Source organism: Zootoca vivipara, chromosome 2, assembly GCF_963506605.1.
Source record: "Zootoca vivipara chromosome 2, rZooViv1.1, whole genome shotgun sequence".
NCBI classification, from domain to species: domain Eukaryota; kingdom Metazoa; phylum Chordata; class Lepidosauria; order Squamata; family Lacertidae; genus Zootoca; species Zootoca vivipara.
Window position 1 is genome coordinate 71,260,967 of NC_083277.1, and position 21,305 is coordinate 71,282,271.

Genomic DNA, 21,305 nt, shown 5'->3' on the forward strand with positions numbered 1-21,305 from the left:
CTGGAGAATTTCTGTGCCGCTCTTGCCTGCTTTGGCCAATGGCCATGGTATAGCTCAACAGCCAGAATTGTCAGCTTTTGTTCCTCAAAGAATAGCAATATTCATCCCTTTGGGAGTAAGTCTTGGCAGCATAACAGGGAGGGCAAGCCACGATGAACTGCCTGCCACTGAATCCAGTTGGTCTGGCACTCAGAGAACAAAGACCCAATTATCCAGTACAGCTTGTTTATACATTTTTGCTCTCGCTTGGAGTAAAGTTTCCCTGATAGCATTGAATGTAGAAGTTGTTGTAGAGAAGGGCCAAATGTGCTGAGTGTGTCCACATTTTCCATCCTCACAGATACTTCCAATAACTCAGCGACAGACAGATGCCACTGTCACCCACACACATGTATGCCTCTGGTACTTGCACACTTTTTCTTTCTTCGAGAGCTAGACCCCAGTTTCTCTTGCTACTGTTTCCAAACACCTGTTGATCAGCTCATGTACACATGAGCAGTGTACACATGTACAGTACACTGTTAGAAAAGCAAAGCACAATATAAATTGCGGTAAGGTAGAAGAGCTAAAATTCACACTAGCAGGGGGGAGAATCTCAGCCCAGAAGCTTGGCAAAAAAGAGAGGTGCTAACAGAACGACTAAGGAGGGGGCCAATTAGATCTTCACATACGGAGTTCAGTAAGCTGGGCACTGCAACAAAGAAGGTCCAGTCCTGTGAGTATATTGGGCTAGTAAATGCCCAGATGTACGTATGGACATTCACGGATGTTAAACTGTAAATTTGGATGGAAGGAATCAGATTTAAACTCTCACAAGTATAGACTGCTGAGATAAATTTTGAAGGGGAAAACTGAATTCTCAGCAAGATTCATCAGTCATGTTGACAAGCCCAGAGTCATTACCTCAGTTAGTGCCCCACTTCGGAAATTTAGAATACAGTGGAACCCCTACTTACAAATGACTCTACTTACAAATTTTTCTACTTACGAAGACAAAAAAAATAGTTAAAAATGGCGCCGCGCTTACGAAATTTTCAACATCCAAACGGCCTCGATGCCCTGCGCTCACCGCCGCTGCCGGATCGGGCCCTCACCGCCACTGCTGCGAGGCCGGCCTTCTGCCGGCCTCGCGGGATCGGGGCCTCGCCACTGCCACTGCTGCTGCGAGGCTGCCTCTCCTGCCCTTGGCTTCTCCACTCAGAGCGCAGCCAGAGCCGCCATGCGGAGGAAGCGCCCTCTGCCCCTCGCTGCCGCCCCAGCCTAGACGCCCGCCCGGTACTGCTGGCCCCGCCGGGAGAGGGTCTGCACGAGCCCAAGTCCCACATGGCCGCCCATGGGTGCCCTGGCTCAGCCTCTGATGTCGCCAGGACTGCAATTCCCATCACCCCGCCAATGATCGCCGCCACCTCTCCCGACGGGGTGATGGCAGTTGCAGTTCTGGCAATGTCAGAGGCTGAGCCAGGGCACCCACGGGTGGCCATGTGGGACTTGGGCTCGCGCAGACACGTTGTGGGCAGCGGTGGCGATGCGGAGCCTCTCCTAGTGGGGCCAGCAGTACCGGGCGGGCGCCTAGGCCGGGGCGGTGGCGAGGGGTAGAGGGCGCTTCCTCCGCATGGCAGCTCCGGCTGCGCTCTGAGCGAAGAAGCCGAGGGCAGGAGAGGCGGCCTCGCAGCTGCGGCGGCGATGGCCCGATCCCGCGAGGCCGGCAGAAGGCCGGCTTCGCAGCAGCAGTGAGAACCTAATCCAGCGGCGGTGGCGGCGAGCGCAGGGCAGCGAGGGAGGTGAGGCTCTGGAACGAATTAATCCGTTCCCAATGCATTCCTATTGGAAACCGCGTTTCAACTTGCGAATGTTTCTACATACGAATGCGCATTTGGAACGGATTAAATTCGTAAGTAGAGGTTCCACTGTACTCTCTCTCTCTCTCTCTCTCTCTCTCTCTCTCTCTCTCTCTCTCTCTCTGTGTGTGTGTGTGTGTGTGTGTTGTTTCAGGATCTAAGATTTACCCTAACTGTTCTGTGACTTCATCACATCATCTTGTTATTGTTGTCTAACGGTTCAAAGTTTATTTGTTGTAAACTGTTTAGAAGTTTCAAGCAAGCGGCGTATAATTTTTTTTGTTAAGTAAATAAATGTTTTAAACTAAGAAAAAAAATCTGCATCACAAAACAATATATTGAATAGGGTTGAGCTATTTGCTCAAACCGTTGAATGCCACAACTTCCTTCTGTTTTATAAGGGCCTGTGTGAACTGGGCTGTAATCCTATGCCAATTTGCCTGGGTGTTAGTCCTATTGAACTCAGTGGGGCTGCTGAATCAACACATATAGGATCACACTCTCAGGCATATTGTACTGCTTGTGAATTCTTCCTCCCTGAATTATTTACATGTAAATGCCAGTTATTTTTATGTCAGCATCCTTAATTATATGGTCTGCAAATTTCTGAGTCATACAAGTTTCTCAGGAAGGAAAAATATCCTATATTCAAACCAAAGTCTAGTAACTGAGTACAGGAGTTAGGAAGCTTATATCAGAATGAAGGAGTCTGAATGTTTTTTTCTTTACTGTCATCAGATTGAGAATGCTGGTGAGGTCTTAATCACACCTCTGGAGAAATTTCGTAAGGAGCAAATTGGAGCTGCTAAGGTAAGTAGAGAAATGGCGAATGATAATCTTGGAAACCCTTTGTCTATGCTGGCGGTCTGAAAGTCACAACAGACGTATTATGTTGGGATTTTGGAAACTGTATGAATCCCTTGATTATAGTATTTTGCTGCATCCTGTAATGTCCAGCATGACCTTTGTCTTGTTTAACAGCAGCAAAGCAAAGTCTCTGTCTAAGCGTATACCTTTTATATAAGGTAAATTCATGTTATTTATTTACACTTTAAAAATATTTCAAGGCTGCTTTACAGGGTAGTGCCCACCGAAGACACCTTACCACAATGACAATTTACAGAATATCAATAATAAAACCATAAAACTGTCAAATTGCCCCCTCCCCTGAAAAGCAGTCAGTAAAGATAAACAGCCAGCCATAGCAATAGCAAACTACAACTTCTGTTGTCTATTCCCTGGTACAACTCTAGGTTAGATTACTGCAACATGTTATATGTAGGGCTGCCCTTGAAGACAGTTTGAAAACTGCAGCAGGTGCAGAATTAAGTGGCCAGGTTGCTCACCTGGGCAAGATGGTTTGAGTATATTACACCAATCCTGGCCCAACTGCGCTGGCTGCCAATTAGTTTCTGGTCACAATTCAAAGTGCTGTTTTTGACCTATAAAGAAGAAGAAGAGTTTGGATTTGATATCCCACTTTATCACTACCCGAATGAGTCTCAAAGCGGCTAACATTCTCCTTTCCCTTCCTCTCCCACAACAAACACTCTGTGAGGTGAGTGAGGCTGAGAGACTTGAGAGAAGTGTGACTAGCCCAAGGTCACCCAGCAGCTGCATGTGGAGGAGCGGAGACGCGAACCCGGTTCACCAGATTACGAGTCTACCGCTCTTAACCACTACACCACACAGGCTTAAATGGCTCAGGACTGTAATATCTCAAGGACCGACTCTCCCTATATGAACTGATCCCGACTCTGCAATCTGAGGCCCTTCTTTGTGTGCTTCCTCCATGAGAGGTCAGGAGATTGGCAGCACAAGAACAGGCCTTTTCTGTGGTGGCTCCCCGTTTGTGGAATGGTGTCCCCAGAGAGGTTCATCTGGAACCCGCATTATGTATCTTTAGGTGCCAGGCAAAAAGGTTTTTCTATCACTAGGCCTTTGGCTGATCAACATTTTATGGGTTTTGGGGAGGGGAAGGTTATTGGTTTGTTTTTGTTCTACACTACAGTATTATGTATTTTGTACCATGATGCCATAGCATTCTTCATGGGCTTGTTCATTAGCTGACATTAGTGAGGGAAGAAGAAAGCAGGAGACCAGCAGCAGGAAGCCTGCTGCTATATTTTCAGGGGAGTCTCTCAGAAATTTCTGAGATTAGGCACAGCTCTAATTTTTACTCGGTTTCTGTGAGGCATTGTACCTTTTGTCCTCTGTCTTGTCTTGCTTTGTTACTATAACAACTCGTTGCTGCTCTTAAGATATATGGGCTTCTGCCAGTTTCACTTTCCTTCAGCCTTTCTTCTTGTAAAACAGAGGCTTCTTGTAAACTTTATTGAAGAGGCTCTGATTTTGGTGTTTGATTTACAACGTCACCTAGGAGTGACACCAGAGCTGGAATCGAATTGCACGACAAGGCGGTGGAATTAATCTGATGTTAGCAAAGGCCATAAACTAAAAAAAGGGGTAGTCAATATGGTGTCCTCTAGATGTAGTTGGACTCCAGCTGGCATGACTGGAGTGAGGATGGTGGGAGTTGTAGTACAGTAAAAAATTTTGTTAAATTTTTATAACTAATTAATAAAAGAACATGTTAGCATTTGGCTCAACCCTCCTTTGACATGCTGAAGTACTGCAGCAATGCAATTGTCCTTAAGAACTACGGCAATCCAATTGTTCTTGATACGTATATGACATATTTTGGCAGGAAGCCAAGAAAAAATACGACAAGGAGACGGAGAAATATTGTGGTGTGTTAGAAAAGCACTTAAACCTGTCTTCCAAGAAGAAGGAATCCCAACTTCAAGAGGTGAGATTGGCTTCTTGTTTTCTTGTCACGCTGTCCTATTATAAAGGTAAAGGTAAAGGGGCCCCTGACCATCAGGTCCAGTCGTGTCCGACTCTGGGGTTGCGGCGCTCATCTCGCTCTACAGCTTCCGGGTCATGTGGCCAGCATGACAAAGCTGCTTCTGGCGAACCAGAGCAGCGCACGGAAACGCCGTTTACCTTCCCGCCGGAGCGGTCCCTATTTATCTACTTGCACTTTGATGTGCTTTCGAACTGCTAGGTGGGCAGGAGCTGGGACCGAGCAACAGGAGCTCACCCCGTTGCAGGGATTCGAACTGCCGACCTTCTGATCAGCAAGCCCTAGACTCTGTGGTTTAACCCACAGCGCCACCTGGGTCCCCAATAATTATGCACTTCAGGGCTTATGCACTTCAGGGCTCAGGCTGCAACGAGGAAGAAAGTCCTTTCTGAAGTTTCTGGAATTTGGTTCTAAGAGCCCAGACAACACAATACGTTAAAACGCTTTTCTTTTTTTTCTTTTTTTTAATTTTAAAAAACAAAAACAACTCTTGAATTTGAGACTACGTGAGCTCTTGTTTTGAGCTTTGTTAGGGCATGGATTATAAATATGTTAAGTGAAATACATATTGGCTGCTGGAGTCAAGCTGCTGTTGGTGCCAATGGAAGCTTTCCTCCGGATGTAGAAAGCATTGTTGGAGGGGGATTTTTGCCAGTAGGAAAGAATAAAACTCCTTCTTCCTGTTTGTCTCCAGCAATGATTTCCTTTACATCGAAGCCATTATTGTCCCGTCCCCCCCTTAATGTGTTGTTTGTTCCTAAATAAACAATTTTAAGATTCAGGGGTTCACCTCCAGAATGAAAAAAGAGGAGGGGAGAATAAGTGTAAAAGGGGGAAGGAGAATGTGCTGTAGCCAAAAGAACGTGATCCTTCGATAATGTAAAAAAACCAACAACGATATTGAAGACAGTGGCATGTTAATCAGTTCACATGCATGTCAGTTCAGTAGCAAAGCACATATATAAGGACCTAGGCTGAGTCTCCAGCATCTGCAGGTGAGGGAGCACAAGATCTCTGCCTGAATTTTTTGAGAACTGCAGTCTATATAAACTAAGGATAGGCAGACTGAGGAAGCATTTGATTTGCTTTTTTAAAAATAAAAAAAACCAGTTATTAGAATCTCAAGATCTACCCAGCCGATCTCTAATATTTGGGGAACACAGCCAATAACTGTTTGGTGGTTAGCTGCTGTGCAGTAACTGTGGTGAATATTGGACTAGTGAACTTGTATCCTGTGTGTAGTGAAATTTCTGAGGTAATGGAATGTTTGGGATCATCCTGACTACTCAAGAGGGCAAGGCTGTTGGCAACAAAAAGCTCTGTTTTGTGAAAGAGAGGAACATTAGCTAGTTTGCTGAGATTTTTTTTTAAAAAAATTGTTGTGAGGAGGAGTTCTGAAGGGCAGACAAGGGCCTGGATAGAAAGTCAGAGGACTCTAATGAAACCTAAGGAACAAAGAGTGTACATACAATATCGCTGAAGGAAAGAGGCAGACGGAGCAGTGGACTGAATTAATATACAGTGGACGCTTGGGTTGTGAACGTGATCTGTGCGGGAGGCACGTTCGCAACCCACAGCGTTCGCAACCCGCGTCTGCGCATGTGCGGATCGCGATTCAGTGCTTCTGCACATGCGCAAAGCGCAATTTAGTGCTTTTGCGCATGTGTGAGCACCGAAACCCGGAAGTAACCTGTTCGGGTACTTCTGAGTTCGGCGCGGGACGCAAGCTGAAAAGACGCAACCTGAAGCGTCGGTAACCCAAGGTATGACTGTACTGTACACTAATCTGAGGGAAGGCAGAGATGGATGGCAGGGATGACTGAGGAAAAACACTGGGTTGTGGGATAGGGAGCTAGAGGGCCTGGTGTAGACCCTGAAAGGCCCCTTGTGCCTTACAGCACACCCACCCACGTGTTCTGCCAGTCATTGTTTCCACCATTACTCCATCGGTTTTCACCTGAGAAACCTGAGGAGTTATTGAGGGCAGTCAGACAGTGGAGTGCTGAATTTTGTCTATCAATTAGAACTAACTAGCTAATTGTTTGCCTCCTTTCAGATATATTTCTTGTATGTAACCACTGAATAATGGTGCCACCTTGTGGACATCTTTCATATTCAGCTTTAGTTCTGGGTAGTTTAGGAAAAGAAGTTACAGTACATTAAACATATTTTTTTTTTGCCAGAAGGATCTCTGAGCTTTCCATTTTAGACATGCCTCTGTATTTGGTGCTTAGAATGCCAGATAGCCATTGAACCCTCACTAATGTTACCTTTACAAGCTTTTAGTACGCTCAAGCTACTTTGACTGAGTGACAACTTCGCCTAAGTGATATTTTGGTTTAGGTGCCTTGGATTTTGAATGAGGTGTCCAAATGTATCCAGCTTCCATGTGGAAGCAGAAGTGCCTCGGCCTTGAAATGTCTGAGGATTTAGCTATTCAGCTAGGATTTCAGAAGGGGAAGCATGCCAGAAGAATGACAAATGTGTGTGGAGAGGTTCGTTGTTCGTGGTAATTTTAGAAGAGTGGGTGCTGTGCTTCATTAATAACATACAGCTGCTTCGCGGGTGTGTCTGGCTCAGCCAAAGACAATAGTTCATGTGTTGAGAGCTCAGAGTTTCTTCTGCTGGCCAAACATCTGGGAGGTTGGAATTCATTTAGTTGCTTAGCAAGCCTGCTAATATGGCACCACGTCCTACTGACTTCACTTAAGAGTATCCCACTTTTTGTACACTGGACCCTTGTGAACATTAATATTTACTTTATGCTTTATATTTCATATGCTGCTCAATTTAACCATATCCCTTGGGTGTTTTCACAAATCTAAATAATTAAGATACAAATAATGTCAGCTGTCATAGATTTAAAACAACCTGCTCAAAAGTTCATAAAAAGCAGCATAAACCCAAACAATAAGCAGCATAAAATCAGCAAGGGGAAAACTAAATAGTTATAAATGTATTCAAATGCTTAGGAGAATTAGAAGGTCTTCATTTGGTGCCCAAAAGATCCTAAGGTGGGTAACCGGGGGAACATCCCATAATTGAGGCACGAGTGCTAAGGAGGCCTTCAAGCTGCATTTTGAGTTACTTAAACTTGAGAGACCCTGGTTCTCAGCCATGAAGTACACTAGGTGACTTTGGTCCAGTGACCTACATTTTGTAGGGTTGTTGTAAAGTTAAAAGGGAGAAGAAGCATGCACTGTATGCATTCCTGACCTTAGAGGAAGATAGATTTACAAATTATGCCTATGCAAATTAATATAACACTACCAACTACTAGTGATGTATGGAAGTGACAGCTGGACCATAAAGAAGGCTGATCGCCGAAGAATTGATGCTTTTGAATTATGGTGCTGAAGGAGACTCTTGAGAGTCCCATGGACTGCAAGAAGATCAAACTTATTCATTCTGAAGGAAATCAGCCCTGAGTGCTTACTGGAAGGACAGATCCTGAAGCTGAGGCTCCAATACTTTGGCCACCTCATGAGAAGAGAAGACTCCCTGGAAAAGACCCTGATGTTGAGAAAGATTGGGGGCACTAGGAGAAGGGGACGACAGAGGACGAGATGGTTGGACAGTGTTCTCGAAGCTACGAACATGAGTTTGACCAAACTGCGGGAGGCAGTGGAAGACAGGAGTGTCTGGCGTGCTCTGGTCCATGGGGTCACGAAGAGTCAGACACAACTAAACGACTAAACTACCAACAAACAACAACTCCTATGCAACAACAGCTTGTGAGAAATCTAAGCAGTAGCTGTTTGGTGCCAATTTAGATCTCATTCTGTTTCTTTGTGAATAATTCAAAGAAAAGGAATTATTTCCTTTCCTTTCTTCTTTTTAAAAAGGAGATTCATTCTGGGAAACCCTGAAATTCCTTCAGAGCCAAGGGTTCCTCAATGAGATGGAGAGTAATTGTTCTTGTTGACTTGGTATAATGTTTGGCTGTCCTATTTACTTTGTTCTGAAACTCAACCTTCTTTTGTGAAGATTACTGTGCAAGCAGCACTTTGCATAATATTGGTGCCAAATGTTAACATTTAATAACTGCTTTGTATTTTTTTAATCTACATGGTGATTTGACAGGCAGACAGCCAGGTGGACCTGGTTCGACAGCACTTCTATGAAGTCTCCCTTGAGTATGTCTTCAAAGTACAAGAAGTTCAAGAGAGGAAGATGTTTGAGTTTGTGGAACCAGTAAGTAGACCGTCATGGCTTTTCATGGTTACCTTGTGAACTGTTTTACGGTATAGTAGATATTGGAGATGGTTCCAACTGCTTGCTTGCGGTTCAGATGGGAAAACTGACAAACAGCTGCTGTGAAGTCTCCTACACTAAAAATAAAATAAAATCAATTTTGTCACAGTGATTGAGTTTCCAAAAAGGCATTAATGATAGAGTAACGATGTTAGAGTGCCTTCTGTTTTCTCATAAATTGTGAGGCTATAGTCTGAATTTGAATAGGATCACTAATGTGGGCTTCATCAGTCTCACACCCAAGTAGGATGGGACCTGTTGCCTTTTGTGGTGTGGTCTCAAATCACCTGAAAGTGTGTGCATGTGAATATCACAGTACCTCCCAGTTTTCCTCCCTCTTGCAATGGTTGGTTGAAACAGAGATGACTTTATTAACCTCTTCTGTACTTGATATGATTGCCTCACAGGATTTCAGATAAAACCCATAGACACTAATTGACAAGCACAATCTGTAAAGGTAAAGGTAAATGACCATTAGGTCCAGTCGTGACTGACTCTGGGGTTGTGGCGCTCATCTCGCGTTATTGGCCGAGTTATCTCACTCATCTTGTGTTATTGACTCTACACAATCTGTAGAGTCCTGTAATTTTTTTAGGTCCACTGAATTGTAAAAATAAATTAAAGGAAATGAGAAGGCAGTGGGTTATAATTCAGTCCAAAACAGGTTGAGACTCTATTACTGGATCTGCCAGCTTCTGACTTCAATGTTAAGCTTTACCGCTTTACCTTAGTTTAACCACATTCAGCCTATAACTGACTTCAGTCCGTGGTTCAGAACCTCCAAGAGGTTGTGTTCCAAAGCCTCTCTCTGTAAATATTGACTAAAAAGCGGATGATCAGAAACTTTTCTGGCTGTGAGAGTTGCTTGCAGCCACCTTCCAGGCGAGGAGCCACTGCAGAAAAGGCTTGTTCTCATGTTGTCACGCTCTGGACCTCTCATAGAGGAGGCACACAAAGAAGGGCATCAGATGATAACCACAGGGCTTGGGTCCCTTCATATGGGAAGAGGTGGTCCTTGAGGTATTGCGTTCCTGAACTATTTCTGTAACCATCAAATAACCAGAGCCACTTTCAATGCTGAAAGCAGTTCAGGACTGAAATGGGTCACCCACAAATTCCTGAAGCTGGGCCGCCACCATATACTCAAGCACCTTACCCAAGTAGAGAATGTACAACACTATCCGGGAAATATCCTGAGAGGGCTTCTTGAGAGGGCTTGTGTAGAGAACTGAAGCTGAGACATTAGTGTGTTCATGGCTGAGGTAACATTTAATAAGTTGTCTGATCCACACCTCATATTTTCCTAGGCAGTAAAAGGTAAGGGGACCCCTGACCATTAGGTCCAGTCGCGGACGACTCTAGGGTTGCGGGCGGCACTCATCTCGCTTTACTGGCCGAGGGAGCCGGAGTGCAGCTTCCAGGTCATGTGGCCAGCATGACTAAGCTGCTTCTGGCAAACCAGAGCAGTATTTTCAGTCAATACTCTTCTGGCAGTACTTTTGTTAGGCAGAAACATCATCATTGGTATGCAAGGTTTTTACGTTCTGAAAGTGTATGTTAGTAGCTTCTGAACAGAAAGGTTTGCCTATTACTCCCTCCAAACAAATAATAAAAAATAGACCCGTTCATTTCATGTATTCCTCAAAATAACTTTTGTGACTTTATGGTCCTGGAACACCACTGACTTCATCTGAGCTGTGTTTCCATTATTGTAAAATGAAGATTGGGAGGGTATCCTTTCCTTCCATCCTGTACTCTTACCACAGTACAGTACTCTTACCAGTATAGATAAAATGACAAAATTCTTGTGTAACTTCTGTATCTGTCCTGCAGATGGCATCAGGCATTGCTGATGTGTTGCTTAAATTGTTTTGTGGGATGTTTCCAAACCACATTCTGTGTGTATAGTGTGTCTGTGCACACATAAACACAGGGAAAGTACAGAATGACTATTTATTTAAAATGGGGCAAAGAGTGGCAAGCGGGAGAAGGGGTGTGAATTAAAGAAGCTCTTTAAAATGTGGCATGTTTTACATATGTGTTATGTTCCTGAGTTGAATGCACAAATCCCAGATGCAGTTGGCCAAAGAAGAAGATAATGTATTCCTCTTGAGACTGAGCAGGACATCACGCACCTGATAGAGTGAGGCATGGCTACATATATGCTTGAGTCTTTTGCTCACTGAAGATCTTACCAGGCCTTTCAAGTTAAATTTAAAGACTTGCAGTAAGTGGATGAAAATGCTTTAAAGAAGCTGTCCGCTACTGTCAGTACTGTGATCTGTATCGGAAGAGAAGTTTTGAAAACTCCAGAGGTTGCACAGTGTCATACAATAACGCTAGTAAAAGGGTGATTTAAAAAAGCAAAGCTGTTGCATTGATTTAGGCTAGGGATGCTTTAGTTCAGAGGTTGCAAACTGTTTTGGCATAGAAACGGTTGTGGGTATCACACATGTGCTACAACTCTCCCCAGATGTAATCCCCTAAAATTGCCTCCCCCAGATATGTGTGTGTGTGTGTGGGGAAGCCTTCTGTTACTTACAGAAGGCCTCTTTTAAGCCTGATTTCAGTGCAGGGACAGAACTCTGTGGGCATCAGAGAATGCCTCTGCTAGCAGATCTGTGCCCATGGGTACTGTGCCGGTGACCCATGTTTTAGTTAGAAGTAGGTCCCATTGAGTTCAGTAGTGCTTCATCCAATATAAGTGTGCAGCCATGTTGGACAAGCCTATGGATGTAACTCCTATTTTGGTCAATAGGACTAATTCCCAGCTGTGTGTGCACAGAATAACTGCAGTTTCCTTTCTTTTTTCCTTTGGGGGTGCAGTGTGATGTTGAATGGGAAGAAAGGGCAGTAGCAATAACTCGCTCCTTGAGTAAACACAGTCATACCTCAGAAGTGGAACAGAATCCATTCCAGAAGTCCGTTTGACTTCCGAAACGTTTGACTTCCAAAGTGCGGCTTCTCTTTGGCTTCAGGAAGCTCCTGCAGCCAATCAGAAGCCGCAAGCCCTGTCGGACGTTTGGCTTCCAAAAGAACGTTTGAAAACTGGAACACACACTCCTGGTTTTTTGATCTTCCGGGAGCCGGAACGTTCGACTCCCAAAGCGTTCGAGAGCCGAGGTACGACTGTAGAATCCAGTGAGTGCATGTCTGTCTATGTCTCTCTCTTACCTCAGCAACTTGTTTTTTTTTTTAAAAAAAAAATTCTTCTCTCTTGCAGCTGCTGGCATTTCTGCAAGGGCTATTCACATTCTACCACCATGGCTATGAGCTTGCAAAGGATTTCAGCGATTTCAAGACGGAGCTGACAATTAGCATACAAAATGTAAGCACAGAGTGGAGTCACTTAACAGAGACAATGCAACTTTTACAACTTTTCACAAAGCATGTTAATGAGAGGTTAAAATTGTACACAAGCAATCCCCACTCCCCCAGTGGACAGGGGGTAACATGGGGGCCTAACACATAGCCTCCATAGCAGCTTGTTTCCTTCTGAATGTTGAGAGCCAGCTGTCTATCCATGTCCATGCCCAAGTGTGCAATAATTTCAGTAAGTATTTAAAACCATTGTTTGCTTCTTCAAGAATGTGACATCATTTGTGAGTGTTACTGCCAGAAGTTGATGTTGGCAACTTTCAGCCTCCACTTCTCATGTAGGATGAATTGCTTCATAATTGGAAAATTGCCTTGTGGTTTTATGTGGAAGGATTTACATTTGGGAGGTTCTTAGGTGTATATAGTTATGTCACTGCATACCTGTGTTTCTCAAAATACTGATACTAGCTACCTCTTCATCAGTCTTTGAGAAACTCTGGTGTATTTATGGAATGCTCATACTTTGAACTGGAACTATATGCATACACTAATAGATGAGTGTATCTCTATTCAGATTGCCATAAACATGGTACTTTTTATTCATATATAAAAATCGCACGTGAGAGTTCATAAATGTGCTGTTGGTTCACAAAACCTCTATGTGATCCCAAGCATGTGTGAGTTTAAGAGTTTATACGAAGCTGTTGGTTCCTTTGTTGCACCCAGAGCAGTAGCAGCTTCTTTTTCTGGATCCTGTGTGTTTTAAGGCTGGTAAAGGCTACCTAACACCACTTTTTTGCCGTCTACTTTAATTGCAGACGAGAAATCGTTTTGAAGGCACAAGATCAGAGGTTGAGTCCTTGATGAGGAAGATGAAGGAGAATCCCCACGAGCACAAAAACATCAGCCCTTTCACAATGGAAGGCTATCTCTATGTCCAGGAAAAGCGTATGTGTTGCTTCCCCTGGGATCATGTAGCTGCTATGCAGTGGACTTTTGAATTGACTACTAAGTGTATGGTGATAGTTCTTCTTTTAGTTAGGAAAACAGGATGAGCCTCTCTTGTCTGCATGCACAAGGCTGGCCTAAGCTCTTTTGTTGCCTGCGGTAGAATCCCCTCCCCAATGTCAAGGTGTGTAGTTCCCCTAACAACAACAACAACAACAACAACAACAACAACAACAACAACAACAACACCCCACTCTGTGCAGCTTACAACATATCTAAAAACATAATAAAAATATCAATCCTTAAAAAATTTCCCTAAACAGGGCTGCCTTCAGCTGTCTTCTAAAAGTCAGATAGTTGTTTATTTCCTTGAGATCGGATGGGAGGGCATTCCACAGGGAGGCAGCACTACCGAGAACATGGACAACATTGGTTTTTAAAAGATTCTTTTCAACAGTTCTTACTGGCCCCAGTTATCTCTAGCTTAGAAACTTTTATTGAAAGCTTTAAATGGATCCTCCCTTATTTTAAGCATATTGAAAAGGATGCTTGTTGAGTCATTTCTTTTTAGACAAAAATGCTACATCATGCTACCCTTTTCAGAGTACAGTTGTGGTGATTCTGAATTGATGTTCTGCAACAGCAGTTCTCAGACATTTCCACCTGCAGATTAGTGGGAAATTGCTAGAGGTCTCAGTGGGCCACTTCGTTATTTTTTTTTTCAAATCAAAACATTTAGATAACTGTTTATTTATTTTTTTAAAACATTCAGTGCTGACATCATCACCATCAAAACCAGCATTGCATTAATGTAAATAAAAAAATTCCTTCAGTAGCACCTGAAGAAGGTATCTGAAGAAGTGTGCATGCACACGAAAGCTCATACCAAAATAAAAACTTAGTTGGTCTTTAAGGTGCTACTGAAGGAATTTTTTTATTTTACTTCGATCCAGACCAACACGGCTACCTACCTGTAACCATTAATGTAAATAGTGAGCCTTTGGCCAGATTTCTAAGAAGGGTTCTTGGCAAATGTTTAGGGTAAAATTAGTAGACTGCATCAGTGCTGTATTATGAAAATCATGGGCTTTAGGCTAGGGCCTGGTTAGCCTGGCTCTGGTTGAAACAGCCTTGATTTCCATAATGGGAAAAAAAATCAGGAGCAGGGCCAATTATTTTAATTTATTTAACAAAAGTTATATAGCACTTGATTGTAATAAAAATTCTAAGCAGTTTACAAGAAATATTAAAATTATCAATATACTGTATAACAGTTTAGAAAGAAGCAATTTAAAAATTAAAAGCTAATTTAAATTATTAATTAGCTAAACAGATTTTAAAAATGAACACCTATGTTTCTGAATAGGATTTCCTAAACAAAAATGTTTTAAGCAGACACCAAAAAGAGTATGTTGAGGGCACCTGTCTGATGTCAATAGACAGGGAATTCCAAAGTGTAGGTACTGCTACACTAAAGACTGTTGTGTTTTGTGTGCAATAAGTAGTATGTGGCATATGTAACCATGTCAGTTCCACATATCAAAATCATTGAGTGGCACAAATGTAATAAGGCAATGCCACATGTAAACTGGTCCCAAGCTGCTAAGGGCTTTATATACCAACTTGGCCCAATAACAATAGACAACCAGTGCAGATCTCTGAGCAGACATGTTATATGCTCACATGGTCTCACACATGTTGACAACTGTGCTGCAGCATTTAGCACTAACTGCAGTTTCCAGATCAAGCACAAGGGAAGTACATTGGAGTAATCCAATCTTGAAATTACCAATGCTTGAACTACTGTGGTCAAGATCTCTGGGTCTAGGAACAGTCATAGCTGTTGTATCGATCAAAACTGGTAAAAGGTGCTTATAGCCACCTAGGCTACGTGGACCTCAAGTGGCATAGCTGGATGGATCCAGAAGCACCCCCAGACTGTGTACCTGCTCCTTCAAGGAGAGTGCAACCTCATCCAGGGCAGGCGATGGACCAATTTCTTAAACATAGCAACCACTCATCCATAGTGCCTCCATCTTGCTCCGGTTCAACCTCAGATGTCATGGAGAAATAGAGCTGAGTCATAAGAATGTATTGCTTAAGTGTAAGAAATATTTAGAGTTGCCACCAGACATGGAGTGAGTGTTACCTGTAGAAAAGGAGCCTCAGGTCTTCCACCTGAGCAATTGGACTGGCCCTGTGTAAAGTCAACTGGATGGAGCATCTGAAAAGCATGGCTTTTAGAGTACAACTACTTCATCATTGGTTATTTTTTATATCTGTCTCTAACATCAACCCATTTCAATTATTTTAGGTCATTTTGGAACAACAACGTGGGTGAAGCATTATTGCACATATCACAGTGAATCTAAACGAATAACTATGGTGCCTTTTGACCAGAAGTCTGGTGGAAAGGGGGTGAGTGAAAATGCAAGTATCTAGCTATGTGGACAGTTCTAAGTGTATTTGCTGCTGTTGCTGCTACTACTACCACTATTACTACATTAATAGAAATAATAATAATAATAATAATAATAATTAACAATAATTAACAATAATAATACTTAATAAATACATTTGGGGATTGTGGAAAATCTGTTCAGTCAAGGTAATATTGTCCTTTTTAACAACCTAGTCCTGAGTGTTGAAATGTCTCACTTGTAATAAATAAACTGCCCTAATTCCCGATTTTTACTCTTTTCATTATACACACAGACACACACACGTTTGGGTCCTACCCTTGACAGCAGGAGAAAACAATCCTGCTCCCTCTTCCATGTGGCAGCCCTTCTGATATATAATAATAATAATAATAATAATAATAATAATAATAATAATAATTTATTTGTACCCCACCATCTGGCTGAGTCTCCCCAGCCACTCTGGGCGGCTCCCAATCAAGTGTTAAAACAATACAGCATTAAATATTAAAAACTTCCCTAAACAGGGCTGCCTTCAGATGTCTTTTAAAAATAGGATAGCTGCTTATTTCCTTGACATCTGATGGAAGGGCGTTCCACAGGGTGGGTGCCACTATCGAGAAGGCCCTCTGGCTGGTTTCCTGTAACTTCACTTCTCGCAATGAGGGAACTGCCAGAAGGCCCTCGGCGCTGGATCTCATTGTCCAGTTTCCTCTTTTCCAGGCTAAACATATCCAACTCCCTCAACCGTTCTTCATCAGACCCTTGATCATCTTGGTCACTCTCCTCTGAAGACATTCCATTCCAGGACCTCCCATCCTAACATATTGAATAGTGGATGGTTTGTCAAATATTCTTAATTAATTTATCATATGTGCATTTTCATAAATTTCATTTATTATTATTACATTGATGGAACACACTTGGTATTACTCCCTGTGGTGAGATCAGTGTGCCTCACCTTTATTCCATCATGGAACCCAAGGTCAGTGCATATGTTGTCTCCAGGCAGTCACCCACCCAGATACTGACCAGTCCCAGACTTGCTTAGCTTCAGCAAGTTGGTGGCTTTATTGTGCCTTCAGACCAAATTCTGGGACTAGATCAAGTGCCTTTAATATTTGTATACAGACCTTTCTGTACTGCCTAGTTTTAATCAGTAATCCACATAGGGCCTATCCTACTTACAAAATTAAGACAAGTGACATTCGGAACAATAACAGTATGTTGTTTTAAAATATATCTGTAAATTGGTCTAATGTTTGGTCTTCATCTTATGCCAGGGAGATGATGAAGCCATTATTCTCAAATCCTGCACACGCCGAAAAACTGATTCCATAGAGAAAAGATTTTGCTTTGATGTAGAAGCAGTGGATCGGTGAGTTGCACATGTATTTTGCCTTTCTGTCAGTAGGCCCAGTGTGTGCCAGTTCCTGTTTATTAAATTGTATGTTACCAATATAAACACTGATAGTCAAGGCAATGAAAAATTGAGATAGAGGCTATCCTAATTTTCTCTAATTCTCTAGATTCATGGAATATTCTTATAAGAATTGTCTGCAATGTTTTTTGTTTTTTTTACCGATAGCAAACCAGATAGAAGTTTTGGCTGACACTATATTCTTTAGTTTAATAAAGACACAATTAGTGATGGGTCTTTGGGAAACTTGTGTCTTCCTTAGTAGCTGTCTGTGTTTTGGGCCCAGGGAGCAGACCTCATGCTTGTTTGCTTCCTTTTGGGTGGAAGTGAACAACTGAACTGGAAAGTTCTGAATTATTTCAGTGTGAGATCTCTCTAAGCCTGTGCAAATGTGGACCTATCAGTAGTGACCTATGTGGTGGAGTGGAGCCTCCCATCACCAACATCGCTAGAAGCTTCCATGGATGGGACAGTGTGTTCAGGGCTATGCAGATGCATTGGCAGAGCCAATCTGTCATTCTCACTGGTGCAGCCCCAACCTACTTGTGGCAGTTGCTGTCTGGACATTTTTAAGCACTGGAAACTTCTGAACACTGAACACTGGAAGGCTTCTGAAATGTGTGGGGCCTCCCTTAGACTTCCAGCTTCAGACAGTCACCCTCTGCAAGTCGAAGGGTGATGGTAATGATGATAGTAGAAGGCAGAGCTAGTACTCTTGTTCTCATGTGTTATCTCTAAAAGTGCATACCTGAAATTGTCTACATATTTTTTAAGGTAATATGAAATAAAAGTTCTTTTCCTGAAACATTATTTAGAAAGGTACTGGAATATTGATAAGGGAATTGTAGATGCTTAATATTCACCTTGTTCAAGCTAAGTTCTTTAACAACAGAAGTCATATGTGTAGTCACATGGAAGAGAGTAAAAAAAGAGAAGTCCTTGATAAGGTTTTTTTTAAAAAAAACCTGTAGCAACCTAGTTGGAAACAGAATAGAGGGTATTTATTTTGGCATTCTTCCCCAGACGTCTCTTATGCCTGCTGACGTGCAACTGAATTTCTGTTACAATTACAAAATAAACTAGGGGAACAGATAAAATGGATTGGCATTGGGCTGTAGCAGGAATGAGTGAATTGGGAATGGATGGAGTCGGACCAGGAAACACAGGCAATCTGTTTCAGTTTTCCTGTTTTGCATTTCGTGCCACTAAGCAATGGTGCTCAAGAGGCATTAGACAGATGGCATTAGTGATTCCTTGTTGCTTCCAAGCATTAATACCATAAAATCCTCTCATTCATGTGGCTTCAAAATATTGCCACTCACAAGCAACATGGTAAAACAGTGTTGCGCTCATAAATGGCCTTTGCTTTGAGTCAGGCAGCTTGCTTTAAATCTCTGATCTGCTCCTCTTAAAGGTAAGAGAGCTATGATGTTTGGAAGTGTGCTTTTTCTTATCCTAAAGAAACCGTGAACCTCACAAATTAAACTCTTAATACATTTAAGTTTTGTTTTTGCCATACCTAGTGTTTAGTGCAAAACAATAACAGTAGTGCCTGGAAGGCAGGCTTTGGTTTTTCCATTCCCTTTGATGTTGACACTATGGAGCAAGCATATAAACATCCATATTATATTCATTGTGAAATGAGTGCAATATAAGGACTGTGGATTGTTGTTGTTGTTCAGACTTTATTAAACAAAAATTCACCCCAAGAATTGCAACATTCCCCCCCAGAAATTGAATGAATATATTTAAAGATAGTCTCCAGCTACTTAATTATTTTAGTTGGTGTGTTGCTGTAATTGATTACTTTGGCTTACAAGTAAATAAACAACATTTACCACAGTGATAAGACAGCAAGTCAAGTTTAATGTCTTTAAAAAAATTGTTACAATAATACACTGAAACCTAAATAACATCAAGTGCCTATAACTATGTCCAATCAATTGAAGACTTGACACCTCATAGCTTAAAAAAAATGATATGCTGATTGAAGCTTCATTTGTGTGAATTTGTTTTGCTAGAGCAATTTGATAGGACAGACATGATGAAGTGGGATGATGTCTTCAATTCAGAGAATCTTATCACAGCCAGCCATATGGCCAAACCGCTTTCCACTTCTGTGCCCCTGTTATTATTCATCAATAAAGTGGAGGCCATACCTTTTTTGTTGGGGAATGGTATGAGGGGAGAGGAAGCAGTGTATGCAAGGGAAGATAAAATACACTATCAGCAACGTCTACTTCATACAGAATGCTGGACTGCAGCATATGCACAAGTTTTACTATGCAGCCTTAAGCTGGGGCTGTAGAAGAATGCAAACAGCTTGCCGATGATGTCATTCCCATAAATAAGTGGGTTAATGCTTTTCCCTGATTTGTGTCTCTGTAACTTGTCGAACACGACATTTTATGGCCTGAAAGCTTTTCTGCAAACACAGCATCTTCTCTAGATGGTTGCTTCAGTAATTCTTAAAGCATTGCTGTGGAAACATTAGCATGGCTGTTTCTGACCCAGCTGGGGCACAAAGCCTGAAATTGTTCATACGCACAGTAAGAACTGAACCATTTAAAGATTTGCTGCATAGCCTGTAGGTGGCAGTCGTGTGTGATTTATTAGAGGATACAACATTGGATTAAGCTAGAAAATAAACATTGCCCAAAGGTGTTGTGCATAAGGAGACTTCCATTGCAGTTGTGGAGTTCGGTTGTTCACATCGCTTAGGACAAGGTTTCTGTGGTACTGTTTTAAATTTCTGCTTCTTTAAATCAGTGTGAAAATTTGTAATTTTTATCATCAAGCTGTCATCATGTCCGGGGGTGGTGATTAGCTTTTGGCTCCCAAGTCTTTGCTGGACTACAACTCTTACCACCCCTTGACCATTGGCCGTGTTGAGTTGAGTCTAATGATATCTAATGATACCTGGAGGGTCATATGTTACCCACCCCTCATTTAGTCTATGTAGTAATTCTGCTTTCAGTCATAACCTCCTTATTTAGTAGCAATCCACTGCTGCATTAAGCTGTCATATTTTGAAGTGTCACTAGTAAGAAGCTTGGAATATATCAGGACTGTGGGGAGAATTCAGTGTTGTGCTCTGCTAATTGTTCTATAAGTGCAAGCATTTTAGCTTTCTCGACGGAACAATCTCTGTTCTTTCCCCCCTGCATGCTGTACTGGGGTTTCCCCAACAGCCTTCTGAAGCTGTTGAATGCCTTTCAAGAGGCATGTGAGTAGAGAGGAGGGGGAAACCCTGTTGTGCTAGCAGAGATCTTTACTTGGGCTTCTGCTAGTGGCACTAGTTAGTTGAATATGGCCCAGCAGGTGTAAGTCACATAAATTTGTTAATACTCCTCAGGAAGTACATTTTTAGCATGGAGTATATATCTAAAAGAAAAGTTAGGCACAGAGGCTCAACTTCCTAATAAAACTTAAATCGCATTTGGTAAGCCATTGGCGAATTAGACAATCTATGGTCTTTTAAACTGTTGGGGGTATTATTGTTTTTGCTTATTATTTGCATTTTGTGTTTTTGTGTTTTTACATTGTAAACTGCCCTGTGATCCTTGGATGAAGGACAGTATAGAAATTTAATTAAAAAATAAAACAAAAAACAAATAGAAATTTGAATCCTTATTATTGCTATCTTTATCATGATCCATATCTTTGACACATAGGGCAGGTGCAAACATAATGATTAACCAAGATGGGCAATAGTCAACAGGATCACTCTCCCTCCCTTCTCATGTGTGAACTTGCCCCTCCTTCCCACCTGTCCTTAAGTGTTGATACTTTATTATGCATATTCCCATATTAACTATTGTTAATCCTAACACAGGTGCAGTCCTGTGTGATCATGATCTGCTAAAAGAGCTCTACATCCCCATCACATTTGTAATTTATAATTGTAGTGTGGACTGCCCACTTTTTAAACCTCCTGTTGTAGTAACATGTGCAATGTGACTGCTTTTAGTGGCTGGGCCAACTTTGACATACTGATATAACTAGTGGCATATGTTCTACCCCACAAGGCTGCAGTATTAGGTGTGGGAGAGACCTTTGGAGACAGGGGGAGTTAACTGACCTGGTCAAAATGTATAATTTGGGTGATGGTGATTTGGAACAGTTTCTTAACTAAACCCCTGAACTGGCCATGCAGATCGATGCTGTTTATGAAGCAGACTCACAATTTAGCTTCCTGTCCTACCTGCAGCACTTCAGCTTTGTTATATATTTATTTTTCC

General features: G+C 42.2%; 1 protein-coding gene across 3 annotated transcripts in view; it reads left to right on the top strand.

Annotated features, from left to right (window-relative positions):
- ARHGAP26 (Rho GTPase activating protein 26) overlaps nucleotides 1-21,305 on the top strand; it is a 210,016-nt gene that overhangs the window by 63,574 nt on the left and 125,137 nt on the right. For 2 of the 3 annotated variants that reach the window (XM_060271691.1, XM_060271692.1), the window contains exons 4-10: nucleotides 2,577-2,648; nucleotides 4,546-4,647; nucleotides 8,788-8,898; nucleotides 12,182-12,286; nucleotides 13,095-13,224; nucleotides 15,539-15,658; nucleotides 16,932-17,022. In XM_060271691.1, the coding sequence (XP_060127674.1) occupies nucleotides 2,577-2,648; nucleotides 4,546-4,647; nucleotides 8,788-8,898; nucleotides 12,182-12,286; nucleotides 13,095-13,224; nucleotides 15,539-15,658; nucleotides 16,932-17,022 (731 nt within the window). Of the gene's footprint in view, nucleotides 1-2,576; nucleotides 2,649-4,545; nucleotides 4,648-8,787; nucleotides 8,899-12,181; nucleotides 12,287-13,094; nucleotides 13,225-15,538; nucleotides 15,659-16,927; nucleotides 17,023-21,305 lie in introns of all 3 variants that reach the window. The other variant, XM_035105360.2, reaches the window with a different exon arrangement.